The 12,695-nt window shown below is 44.9% G+C and overlaps 1 protein-coding gene across 6 annotated transcripts in view; it reads right to left on the bottom strand.

Moving 5' to 3' along the window:
* Positions 1 to 12,695, bottom strand: part of LOC135393947 (myotubularin-related protein 13-like) — a 49,884-nt gene that overhangs the window by 26,874 nt on the left and 10,315 nt on the right. For all 6 annotated transcript variants that reach the window (XM_064624315.1, XM_064624318.1, XM_064624317.1 and 3 more), the window contains exon 2: positions 574 to 962. In XM_064624315.1, the coding sequence (XP_064480385.1) occupies positions 574 to 962 (389 nt within the window). The remainder of the gene's footprint in view (positions 1 to 573; positions 963 to 12,695) is intronic.

Genomic DNA, 12,695 nt, shown 5'->3' with positions numbered 1-12,695 from the left:
AATTTGCACACTCATGCTCCCAGAGCCCCCGAAGCTGTTATATTTCAAAACACAGTAGCGAATCTAGTTCCCAACTGTTCACTTTCTTAGAAAGCATAGGCATTCCTGATGCAAAGTGTACAGGTATAAAGGTGGTTCAGCTTTCTCTTTTTAACAGGCCTGCCACAAGAGATAGCCCCGCTTGTGGTAGGAGTGTAGCGGAGGAGGTGCTACAGCCCGTAAAGCACCCTGTCCCCAAATGCAGTTTGCCATACGTGTGTGTTTCTCACAGTCTGCTTAGGGGTTTTGTTGAGGCACCCAACAGATCGGATCACCACTGGCCAAACCGTTCTTAGTTGCACCCCTACATCCCCAAGGTTCTAGCAAGGGATCATAGCCCCCATAGAAAAAAAAATCCTCATTGTGCCACTGCTCGAGTGGTTTATGATTGCAAAAGGAACACGATATCTTAATGCGACATCTTTAAATGTTTGCTGAAGATTGTGTACATAGCCCAACAGCCTGTCTTTCCAAGGATTCAAGGATCAATGATGTCAGAAACCACAAAATCCAGCATGGTGCACCAAGTCGTACCTTGAAGGCAGTGATGCAATTGAGTCTCGACACCAGCACCAGACACTTTGGGGCGTACATCAGGGAGTGATGCTGAACCAGAACTGGACATCGTCCGTCCAGGCCGCCTCTTCCCTCTAGCCCGGCTTCTTCTTCTTCCTCTTCTTGTTCGTCTGGCCCCAAGGAAGGAGCCAGAGCCACAGGCTCGTGGAATGCCAGGCAAGCGCAGTAGTGCCTCTGGGCATCTATGTCGGTGAGGACAGCCACGAAGTAGGCGGGCTGTCGCCGCGCCGTCCCCAGCGCCCATCCTTGGGGTTGGCAGAAGGCTTCGATGCCCTCGATGAATGGAGTGTCGTCCCAGTCTTCTTCGGGAAATCTCTGCTCGATGCGGCCACAGCTTAGCCCGCTCCCTGCAAGGACAAACAAAATATTGCCAGCAATGAAACGTATTAACTGGGCTAGATGTGCAAAGGTTAGGTTAAGAACCTGCTGCTTTTTTCGTTCCTTTTTCTTTTATGCTGCTGTTACCAGAAACAGCTATCATGTGTCCTTCTATCGGACATTCTGGCAAATAAGGGACATAATAGAGGCTCCGGGCGGGATGACCTACGGATATCTCCGGGACAGTAGCCGTGGGCATAGGGGGGAACCCCAGATTCATCCTGCATTGCTTGCATAAGAGAAAGTCGGGATCAAAATGGGACATCCCGGGGACTTTGTGCATCGACTGGGAAGCTGGATCAAATGCTCTCTGCTTGCGGGATCAAAATGGGACATCCCGGGGACTTTGTGCGTCGACTGGGAAGCTGGATCAAATGCTCTCTGCTTGCGGGATCAAAATGGGACATCCCGGGGACTTTGTGCGTCGACTGGGAAGCGACATATCCTTCACACCAACAAGTGTACCGGCACTGTACTTCGTAGCACTGTGCACTAGTGCTAATACCATTAATCTTTTTCGAAGGGTTCTCTTGAATTTGCAAGCACATTTCATTTTGAGTTTACAAGCACCCTTATCTTTGTTACAGTGTGTCCACCCACACAATGCGAGATGTCAACATTTTATACACGCGTTTTCATAGCCAGTTCTACAACGTTCATGACTGTGAAGTAAGAACCGAGACAAGGAGTTGAGACAAATTCTCATTAGCGAAATGGCGCTGACAAGCTGCTGGTGCATGACTGTGAAGTAACACCCGAGACAAGGAGAGACTCCTTGTCTCGGGTCTTACTTCACAGTCATGCATCACCAGCTTGTCAGCATCATTTCGCTTCTGTCGATCTACAATTTTCATGCTGGATACTTAATATTAATTTCTATTATGCAAGAGAAAAAGTGTGTAGTACTACATGGCATTTTCATTATGAAATACTGGTTTACCTCTCCTGGCATGTAAAACATCTACCACATGCAAAAACGCGCATGAGCAGCACCCTCCCACTTCTCACAAACATTTTCAAGACAGACCAGGAAAATCTGTTGCAGCATGATACTCTGCCCCCACAAGTACTGAATACTCACAAAAGTGTCAGACCCTTTTAAACTTTATATGACAAAAGTCAGAGGGTCCTAAGACAACTCCCCTTTTTACGAAAATTTGTTGCAGATAAAAGCGTAGTGTTCCGCACTTTCGGTTTTTATTTCATGGCGGATTTAGCGTATGTTTCTAGGTGTCTGTTTATTTTCATGGAATCTGTGTTCTTCAGTTATTTTTCTGGAGTGCACATAGTTTTTCCTGCAGTTATCGGCGAATATAAGTCGCAGCGTCATTTAAAAACTGACTCTGTTTCTCAGTGTAGCCTTAAAAACCAAAAACCAATACAAAATTAGCCCATCTGAAACATCACAAAAGGAAAACTTTATGCTCCACAGCGAAGTTGTGGTACCTAAATCATGAAAGCTAAACTCATTCACGCTTATTGCAGCGATTAATCCCCCTAATCTTTCCTCAGACATTCATATGTACTCGGCGTTTTTCGGTTAAAACCGAATTGTGAAAATTTTACCGGACTATGTTTTTCGGTTAAAACCGACAACGCGGTACCGTATAATATACGTTAGCTAGATAAGTTTTTCCGCATTTGTCTCTTTTAAAACATAACGCAGAAACAAACGACGCACCAAGCAGTATGAGAAGCTCTTGTTCTGATCTGATCAAATGTGTCAGGTGGTCAGTGTTTCTTCTCTTTCGACGCCGCAATGCTTCATCATCTCCTGTGTACCTGCGGGAACCATTACCTCCCATCCTCCCTCCCTCCTTCCTTCCTTTCCCCCTTTTTTGATTTTGTTTCCACGCCAGAAACAGAACAACGCGCACATTCAACCTCCTCTCCCGCTCCACCTGCTCGAAGAAACACGAAACACCGCCCAAATGCTTCCAAACTACCCAGAGTAGCCAGGAAGTCTTTCTCTCTGGAACAACCTGCTGACCTCGGGTGACTGCAAAAGCTCCTGCACCGAAAAGCCAGGGGGTGTAAACATTGTGATGCTCATTGTTGCCCACCTGTTCTTTCTTTGCCCTTCCCCAGAGCCGTTTCCCAGGAGGGGAGAAACATAGAAAAACCAGTGAAAAGTGGGGGGTCAAGGCGAGAGGAAGCCCTCCAGGCATGGATGACTCACAGTCACTGCTGGCTAACAGCCCGCAGAGAACGACGATGTTATCTCCGCTTTGTGCTGGAGGGGGTGAAGGGCCAGCCAAAATGTGTGTGCGCTGCCGTGCGTCTCTTTTCCGTGCAGACACAGCCGGAATATCGTCCAAACAATGACGCGATGCAGTGACTCATCCCGGAGACCGCACCCACCTTTCTGCTTTCTCCCCCAAACCGCATAAACAGTCCTCCTCGCTTTCCGCTTTTCTGCGAAGACAACGTTAGAGGCGCGACCACACAGTGGGCGCTACACACACGGGGGCTACTGTTCCTTATTTTGGAGCAAACCGGAGAATGAATGTTTTTATTCAGACACTGTCAACTTTTTTTTTTACTAGATACAAAATATGACAACAGCAAGAGCGAACAGAGCCCTGCACGGGCATGGGCCCCCACCCGGCCCGCGGGCCGGGCTTGTTATTGGCTGAGTGCTCCGGGCCGACAAACAATTTCCGAGAGGCAGGCTCGACCGTGTAACGCAGCCAATTCCATGAAATGGGGGACTATTAGTTCATACATTCACGTGCTCGCGTCGTTCTTGTGCATACAGGGTGTCCCAGAAAACTTGTCACTGAATTATAATAAAATAACTACGCCACCTAGAATCGTGTGGTCAACGGCATTTGTTTTTACTAGGCCTCTGACACCTCCTGATGTGAATATCATCTAACTTGTGTTTTATTATGTAAATTTTTACAAACTGAACTCGAAAATGTAACGGTCGCTTTTTTACTCCACTAAGTGTAAAGCGCGTGCTGAATTTACTCCAGCTCACGATAATTGACACGGATACTGAGGTCCCATCGGAAAAAATAAAAATAAAAAATAGCCGAACATCATGCTTTTCGGGGCGCTCAGAGCATTATCAGAGCAAGAGCAAGCTCCTGACTCCTCAAGGGTGGGTGCACGCAGGTCGTAATCGGACTCTCTCACACAAACGTGACGGCTCTCACGTCACGTTATCCTTGCGCCAGGAAATTTCACATCAGTCAATCAATATGTTTGCGCAGTTCATTCTTCGCCTTTCAAAGTACTTCACTCATCACTGCGAGCTGCTTCATGGGTGTTGACATGGTACGTGCTATACGATAAAAATATGGAAACCAGACCCTCTTGTAACGTTGTAGTGGCACTGTCATTTAAAAATTGACTGTGCGTCTCAGTGCAGCCTTAAAACCAAAAATAAATACAAAATTAGCCCCTCTGAGACATCACAAAAGGAGAACTTTATGCTCCCTACCTAAATCACGAAAGCTGAGTTCATTTACGCTTATTGCAGCGATTAATCTCCCTAAACTTTCCTCAGACATTCATATGTACTCAGCGTATTTCGGCGTATTGAGGCAGTTAACAATAGAAGGACAAACACACCACAAGCCTCACAACCAGAGGTGGGCATCCTCACGAGGGCAAATAAGGGTGAGGATGCCCTCACCCTCAACTCACGCACATTGAGGTGAGGTGGGGTGAAGAAAAATTCTCAAAAGTGAGATTGAGGTGAGGTGAGGTGAGGAAAATGTTTCGAGAGGGAGGTTGAGGTGAGGTTTAGGAAAAATTTTTGACAAGGACTTTGAGGTGCGGTGAGTGAGGAAAATTTTCCGAAATTGAGATTGAGGTGAGGCGAGGTGACGAAAAAGTTTTGAGGGGGGGGGGGGTTGAAGAGATGTGGAGCGGCTATTTTCAATTGCGCGATCTCTTAAAAGGGCACCGAGAGCTAGGTTTTTCTATTACCAATGTAGCAGAAATTTTACTGTGAGCATAGGCACTCTCTACACTAAAATGTGTTCGCTGTAAGCGCGTTAGTTTCAGACTTTCAGTTGAGTCAGATACATGATAGACGTGTCAGATCAGATACACGTACAAGTGAATATAGCTTGTGTGTGCTTTATGTATTTAGCTCAGATTTCAACACAGTCAAACTATAGTCAGTTGAGTCACATACATGATGTGAGACACATGAATAAGTCAGTATAGTTCCGTGTGCTTTGAGTGTTTCGATTTCAACAAAGCCATACTAGTCAGTCTGTAAGCAGATGTCTTTCACGTATTGTTTGGAACGATAGTACATGACAACCAATGACCGTATCAGAGACTGATGTAAGAAATGGAGGCAACAACACGCGCTTTAAGTGCAATAAGCGCAAATAATGGCACATATTCCGTATTGCCACAAGTTGAAATATTTAATTTTAGTACTGCAATGAAGTTAGGTGAAAAGGCACAAGAGGTTTGTGTCTACATAAAGTATAATTTAATTAGTAAGTCAACACATAAGTCACTAGTAATCCGTACAGCACGTCTACCTGATTGCTTGAAAACAAGGGTCATGAAGAAAAGGTCCCCGAATTCCGGCTACAAATGAATACGTCCGCTATTTAAATAATATTGATCGATAATATAAAGTCATAACAGACAAAAATGCAAAATGTACATGTAATTCGAAGTATAGCTGAATAACATCCCGAAAACGACTTCCGCAGCTCCGTTATCATTCTCGCCTGAGAGATACTCGATAAAAGCCATTCCTGCCTTGCCAGCATGAAAAACAAACTCAAAATTGCTCGGTTTGTGCAACTTCTCTACCCATGTACCCTACGTCCAATTTTTACTGATCGTACATGTAGTGGATACTTGTTGCAAGAAGGACGAACCAAGCAAGGCAATGAATCTTAGCTGTGGGTACTTGTAACTTGTTGTCAGGAGTCAACCAAGGAAGCAGTAAAGAGCCAACTGCAACGTATACACCTACCCGCTCCTAATACTTTTTTTATTCACGTGTTAGCGCCGCGAAGCAGCTGTGGCTATGAGCAACGCCACTCCTAATTGAAAGAGCAATTGTGAAGTGAAAACATTTTACGGAAACTGGTTAAAGTGAGCTCGACGAGGCAAAAATTATAACAAGTACGAGTAGATGAATATATTTTAGAAAGAAGGTTGAGGTGAGGTGAGGAAGATACTTTAGAATGAAGGGTGAGGTGAGGTGAGGAAAATACTTCAGAAAAAAGGTTGAGGTGAGAAAAATTTTTCAGAAAAAAATGAGGTGAGGTGAGAAAATAGTGTTCTGGAAAATGTTGAGGTGAGGTGAGGTGAGGAACAAAGTCCCCAAAAAAATGAGGTGAGGTGAGGTGAGGAAAAACATCTGTGACGAAAATTGAGGTGAGGGCAAATATCGTGAGCGCATTTGCCCACCTCTGCTCACAACGCTCAGTTGCGTACTTCAGTTGTATCATGTCAGTTGGAGAAAATGCACCGTCAGTGGGATACAGCGAATCCTCGTTATTATGACCATGGTCGTTCCCGAAGATTGTGGTCATAATGCGAAATTGTCATATTAACGTGGGAGATTTGCAGAGGTTTCACTGCATTGTTCCCCAGGAGTATGGTCGTAAAGCGCGTATGTCAGATTATCGGGGGTCATATTAACGAGGGTTCACTGTATAACCGGCAACCAGGGGGCGTGGGCCCAAATCCCATGCACTGCTGGTATCTTCAACTGCCATCATTCATTTGACCCTCTTACGTTCTGAGAATCCTATGCACGTAATTCAATGCACGTGTACACGCTGCTACAAGTAGACGTCTTGGCTTCTCAGTGGTGTCACAATGAATAAATACATTGTGACGGCGTGTATGCCATTATCAAGAAGAATGGCGCCGCGCACGAATAGCCGTGAGGGGACAATACAATACGACCCGTACAGTGGTGTACACAGTCCATTAGGGCCGTATAATTGCGTTTTGCACGCCGTCAGTGCCATTGAGACGGCACGCGCCATTAGGTGTTGTCGTTGCACCGTTTCAGGCCTCCCATTTAACGGTGATGGGCAGTAGTACTTGAAATACCAAGTATTCAAGTACATTTCTGAGTACTGGTACTTTACTTTAACTACATTTCCAACTGTGTACTTTGTGTTGTTTAAGTACTTTTGTCTAGTGCTTTCCGATCAAGTACTCGGGTACCCGACTGGACGTGCAAATACAAGAAATTATGATAAGTTTTCTGTCTAGAGGTAGTATTTTTGAACAAGAAAATGGATTGCTGCCCTTTTTCTAAGAGATGCAAGGATGAGTGGACCAAAAAAATTAAAACCATGCCATTTGTTTCAGTTCATATTCATGGGTAAGCACAAACAAGCTGGGCTTCAGAATTAACATTTACAAAAAAAAACAAAAAAAAAGAAAGAAAGAAAGCAAGAAAAAGCGACTTATACGTTGGCATTTAGCCAATCAAAACATGAGCACTTCATCAAATTTTGTCGCCACCAAACGGTGACACGTGGCACTGTGCTAGGTATCGTTGCAATGCAGAAGGAAAACATAGGAAAAAAGCAAGGAAATAAAGCTGTACTGAGGATGAGACATAACACACACTGTACCTTAGTCCCAATTTTTACGCTTGCTCATTGAACACTGCAAGTTTTCCCTCTTCAAGATGTACCGCCTTGCTTAGCGTACTATGCTGCTCTAACTCAGTTGAAAAATACTTGACAAGCACTTTAAAGTGCGATTTCAAGAACTTTGTACTTTACTTTAAGTACAACATTTAAAATGTGGTATTTTGTATTGTATTCTGTACATATATGACGGTGGCTAACTATAATCGACTACTGGTGAGAAAAAAAGAACGATCGTTTGGCGACGATTTGCACTCTGGCATCTGGCTCTGCGTTGATAGGGCAAGAGGGTGTGATATGACTGCACGGTAAATATTTACACCTTTAGGGTGTAAACGTCTTGTCCTATATGTTAGTTTGACACCATACACAGAAGGATGTTTTGTAGAACACTTAAACACAAATTAAAATGGTGTATTCTACAGAAAACACCCTTTCAGAGAGGGGGATGTATTCCATTTAAAACACTGAGACGGGTGCTTTGCGAACACCTTTTTCGACACTGTTATATAACCTTCCAGTTCAGCTTGCGGAGTACAAATGAGCGTTTATTTACAAATACGCCCCTTTTTTTGCACGCTGAAAAGTGACAAAAATTACTGTATATGTACGCGCTCGCATGGTAGCTAGGTTCGTTGTCAAGCGCAATGACAAGTGGTTATTTCTTAGCAGTGGCCACGGTCAAAGGAAGAGGGCACAGAAGCCGCCAATTTCGAAAGACAATTGAAAAATCGTATGTAAAAAAATGTGTGTGTGTGTGTGTGTGTGTGTAAGCTCAGCCCGTTTCAGACTCTTTTGTAGACTTTCTATGCATGCTTTTCTTTCGACTTCTGCCCAGCTGCTGTACCATCCGCGTACGGTTCTACGTAAACACAGATGACAGTTCCACGCTCACCGTAGCTGTTATGAATTCCATCGTGACATTGACACCGCGGCTATTGTGGCACTACGTCGTATGCGATTACCGGGAACACGACTTCCGTGTTTAGACACGCGCCATTGCCTTCCACATCAGGTCGTTGGAACGGTTGTTCATTCACTGCAACGCGTGGCTTTGTTTTCCTACAGCAGCAAACCCGCGGTGCTCATCTTTTGAAATGATCCAGAAGAGCAATAAAAAATGAAAAGGAAACGCTTCTTTTTTTTTCTTTTTCTTTTGCCGTGAGGGTAGTTTGAAGGCGTTTCGAGCATTACGTTTCTGTCTCGCGTGTTGTGAAGCGAGGTGAGCTTCGATTTTCCCACGCTCGAGATGTCCGCAGAACCCATGGTGCATTGCAAATGTGCAGCATATAGAGGTTTCTTCTCAGGCGCAGCGCTGGTGTCCCAGTTAATACCGGCTGTCCCATAAACGATTGACTAAAAAATAATAGAGTTATATTAAACGGTAGGAACAACTTATTTATTTACACATGGTAAACAAGACTTTCGTGCACGAGACTGCACTTCTTCAGGTTACAAAAAATATAAACCTCAAGAAGTGCAGTCTCGTGCACGAAAGTCTTGTTTACCATGTGTAAATAAATAAGTTGTTCCAGCCGTTTAATATTACTCTTTGATTTACTCACCACAGGCAACTTGACATCGCCTATTTTTTCTGACTTCGTAAAAAATAATAGTCAACCCCATCTGAAGATTCGGTACGCAAAATATAAATACTGTCAGTGAACATTACGCGTTTCTGCGAATCTTCGGAAGAACTCGCCTGCTTATTCGTCGACATGACGTAACAACCAAGAATCAGCCAACCAGGATCGTGTTTTCAACGGCCGTAGCCAATCGCGAGCGTGCTTATTCCGGAGGTCGTAGCCATGGAGACGAGCCACTGTCAGCCGCATGGACAGCCACTGTCGTCTGCAAGTAGTGAACGTCCCCGCGTTCTAAATTGGAAACGGTATAAAGTGCAAAACGGTCCCATATTTTTCTCAAAACTAGTTTTCTGGAAATCGTGTTGAATTTTTGGCCTGCAGGTTCAGATTTGCGAAATTAGCTGCAATCATTTGCGAGTTCTTGAATTCGCGTAACTGCCAATCGGGGTAGCAGACGAATTCTGACTTTATGTGTCTACGTAACGAAGGAGGTATCTATATAGGTGGCGTACGTTGGCTAGGGTGCCTGCAGGCACGCTGTCCTCCTCCACTGCTCATGGCCACATTCGCTTCGCGGTGGTGGCACGTAATACAGAAAGCATAATTACTATGCCGAGCTGTTCGTGAAATGCTATTGGAACGGCTAAATGGAGCAAACTCATATATTGACGCAGTGTTGTACCCGCTACCCGAAAAAGGTAGCGCAATACCGATACGCGCTACCTGAGCAAAAAGTAAGGAAATCCCGATATCGTTACACGTACCTAAAAGTAGCGGAATACCGCTACAGTTACCCGTAAAAAGTGACGCGATACTTCATGCGCTACTTTTTAGGAAAGAAACAAATAGTATCGTTGATGACGTACTTCAAACTCTTAAAATAATAAAATAAAACAATAACTCAAAATAATAAATCGACGTCCAATGGAGGTTACACGTAGGTTGCCTGAAGGCTAAAATTTTGAAAACAGTTTTTTTACAGATTTACTAAAGCCTACTCGGTATCCTGCATATCTTTTTCTCTTCCTCTAAAGCAAATAAAGCACAAAGCAAGTCTACCGATAAAAGGCTCAGCAGCTTTGTCACAAAAAGAACTCGGATTGCCCGGAACGAGAAGTTAGTAAACATACCATGGTGTGCTATTTCAAATTGGACGTTGACTTCCTTGACGCACAGATAAAGCTTTCCCACGGAGGCGCATAGTAGACATCTGAACACCACGCTACTGTTTTGTACTGCAGCGGACAAGAAATGGCAACTGTCAAGCACCTGAGCGCACGTGGTGCAATGTCATGTGGAATGTCATGACTCATAGCTAGCGAGGACGGCTCCAGAATGGAGTGACGTCAGTTTGCAGACAATGCACCAAATCTTCGAGAAGGTTCATCCCAAATAGGGAACACGTGGAGGACACATCCTCTTTGTAAGATAACGGCCTCTGTGCCCTCCTTTCGGCTATTTGCCCGGTCTTTCCAGAATGAGTTGTGATATCGGGCAGCTTGATCGAAGGCAGGCAGAGTGGAGGTTTGATGATAGGTCGAAGTCCAGTTGTCGGGAACCCCAGCTCGGAAAGTAGCGGTAGCGCTCAAAGATTGCGCTACCGCAAATCTGTAGCGGAAGTACTTCTTTCGTTACCAGTTTAAAAAAGTAGCGCGATCTCTACTCCGCTACCGAAAAAAGTAACGGATACGGTAGCGCCGTTACTAGTAGCGGCGCTACGTACAACACTGTTAATTGACGACAGTACGGGCTCGGCTGCGAGACGAGGAAGATCCGCGTTCACTTCGTCTCGGCTCTGTTGTTGACCACGAAGCACCCTTGACACCCTAATGACTGCCTTTGATACGTCTTCCCGACAGCCTTCTTTTTTGTGTTGGCAGCGTGCCCCGTCTTGTTGGGCGCATGTTAGGGTGCAGCAAGCCTTTAGTGTTCCGTTTCATTTGACGAATGAAAGATGTTTTGATACAAGCCAGCGGCGCGTGCTATGTCACGAGCCATTATCAGAGACTCGGTTGCCAGCAACGGTCAGCATTTTGCACTCTCTAATGCTTCGCTGGTGCATTCGCAATGCATTCAGGAGTGGGCCCGCATATTCCAAAGCGCTGAGGAAAACGAGTGAAACACACACCTGTACCCAGAGGCGGGTCTAGGATTTTTCTGAGGGGGAGGGGTGTCCTGCCTTGAACAGCATCCTACTCCACTTCCTAAAGGGTCAATTGAAACTCTATGTAACGACCATAGCGCGGCATTTCGAACCGCTGACATCACGATCGCAATCATCTGATAATGCGTGATCTCAGTCGCAGGCTATACGAACTCACGTGAAGGGCTACGCGACGTATATATCGCTGAGCTCGATCATGCGACATATTAGCGCACTCACCGGATAACATCACACTTGCGACCAAAGTGTGGGTTATTTTTGCCGATCTCTCGTCACAGGTGTGATGTTATCTGGTGAGATCGAGCTCAGCGATACGCGATGTCGACCTTCACGTGAGTTCGTAGCAGGCGGCTGAGCTCATGCCTTATCAGATGATTGTGATAGTGAGTTTAGCGACCCGGAATGCCGAGCTATGGTAACCACAAATATTGAGGGGGGTCAGGACATCCCCCACCCCCCGCCCCAGGTCCGCCTCTGCCTGTAGATTATTCCCAGACTGCCGAGCTAGAGATTAGAGATTATTCCAGTATACCTATAGCAAACTCCTCGCTTATGAAACTGTCGTGATCTGTGATTATGGACTTCTTAGCACTTTTATTTATCTACTTACCCACAGCGCCTATGGGCATTACAGGGGGGGGGGGGGGGGGGTTCAATATACAACAAAGGAGAACGGTCAGCAACAATTACATGACACTCATGACAATGACAGTGCAGACAACGTTATAGAACACACTTTTTACAAAGCATTATGTCAAGCTCGAAAAGAATTTATCGTTACACATAATGCTGCAATACTGGAAGGCAGCCTGATCCATTCCTGAATAATTTTTGAAGAAAAAAAAAAAAGGAGAGATGTCGATATGCTTCGATGTGTAACAAGGTGGCAGAAATATTTGTCCCTTTCAATCCCGGGTCTTGGAGTGAAAAATATTATGGAAAAGTTTGATTTGAATTTCTCCGTCTGTTTACCAAGGGATCCCAATGTAGCCGTTGAATTCACTTCCATCCCCCCCAACGACAAATCGAGCATGTATTTTTTTTTTTTTTGTAAAATGTATTTTTTTTTTTTTTTTCACTTCAGGTTTTTCACGCTCAGTCGACGGATCCCGAACCGAGCATGCATATTCGAGCGTTGATCTAACATATAGGTTTTATATAAGAGCTCTTTAGTGGTTAACGGAAATGTTGATTAGCATCGCGACGTAGAAAACGTAGTTAGTTTGGACTTACGATTGGACCTTAATTTGTTTCTCTCGCGCGCGGTGTGCCGTTTTTATTCCAGTTGAGCTTGCACAGCACTCTCATTTCACGGAAACTGCGAATTTCATATCATACGAATTTGTATCC

The sequence above is a fragment of the Ornithodoros turicata genome, chromosome 5, assembly GCF_037126465.1.
Source record: "Ornithodoros turicata isolate Travis chromosome 5, ASM3712646v1, whole genome shotgun sequence".
In the NCBI taxonomy this organism is placed as follows: domain Eukaryota; kingdom Metazoa; phylum Arthropoda; class Arachnida; order Ixodida; family Argasidae; genus Ornithodoros; species Ornithodoros turicata.
The sequence above is the reverse complement of the archived record's forward strand: the minus strand, read 5'-3'. Positions and strand labels throughout refer to the sequence as shown.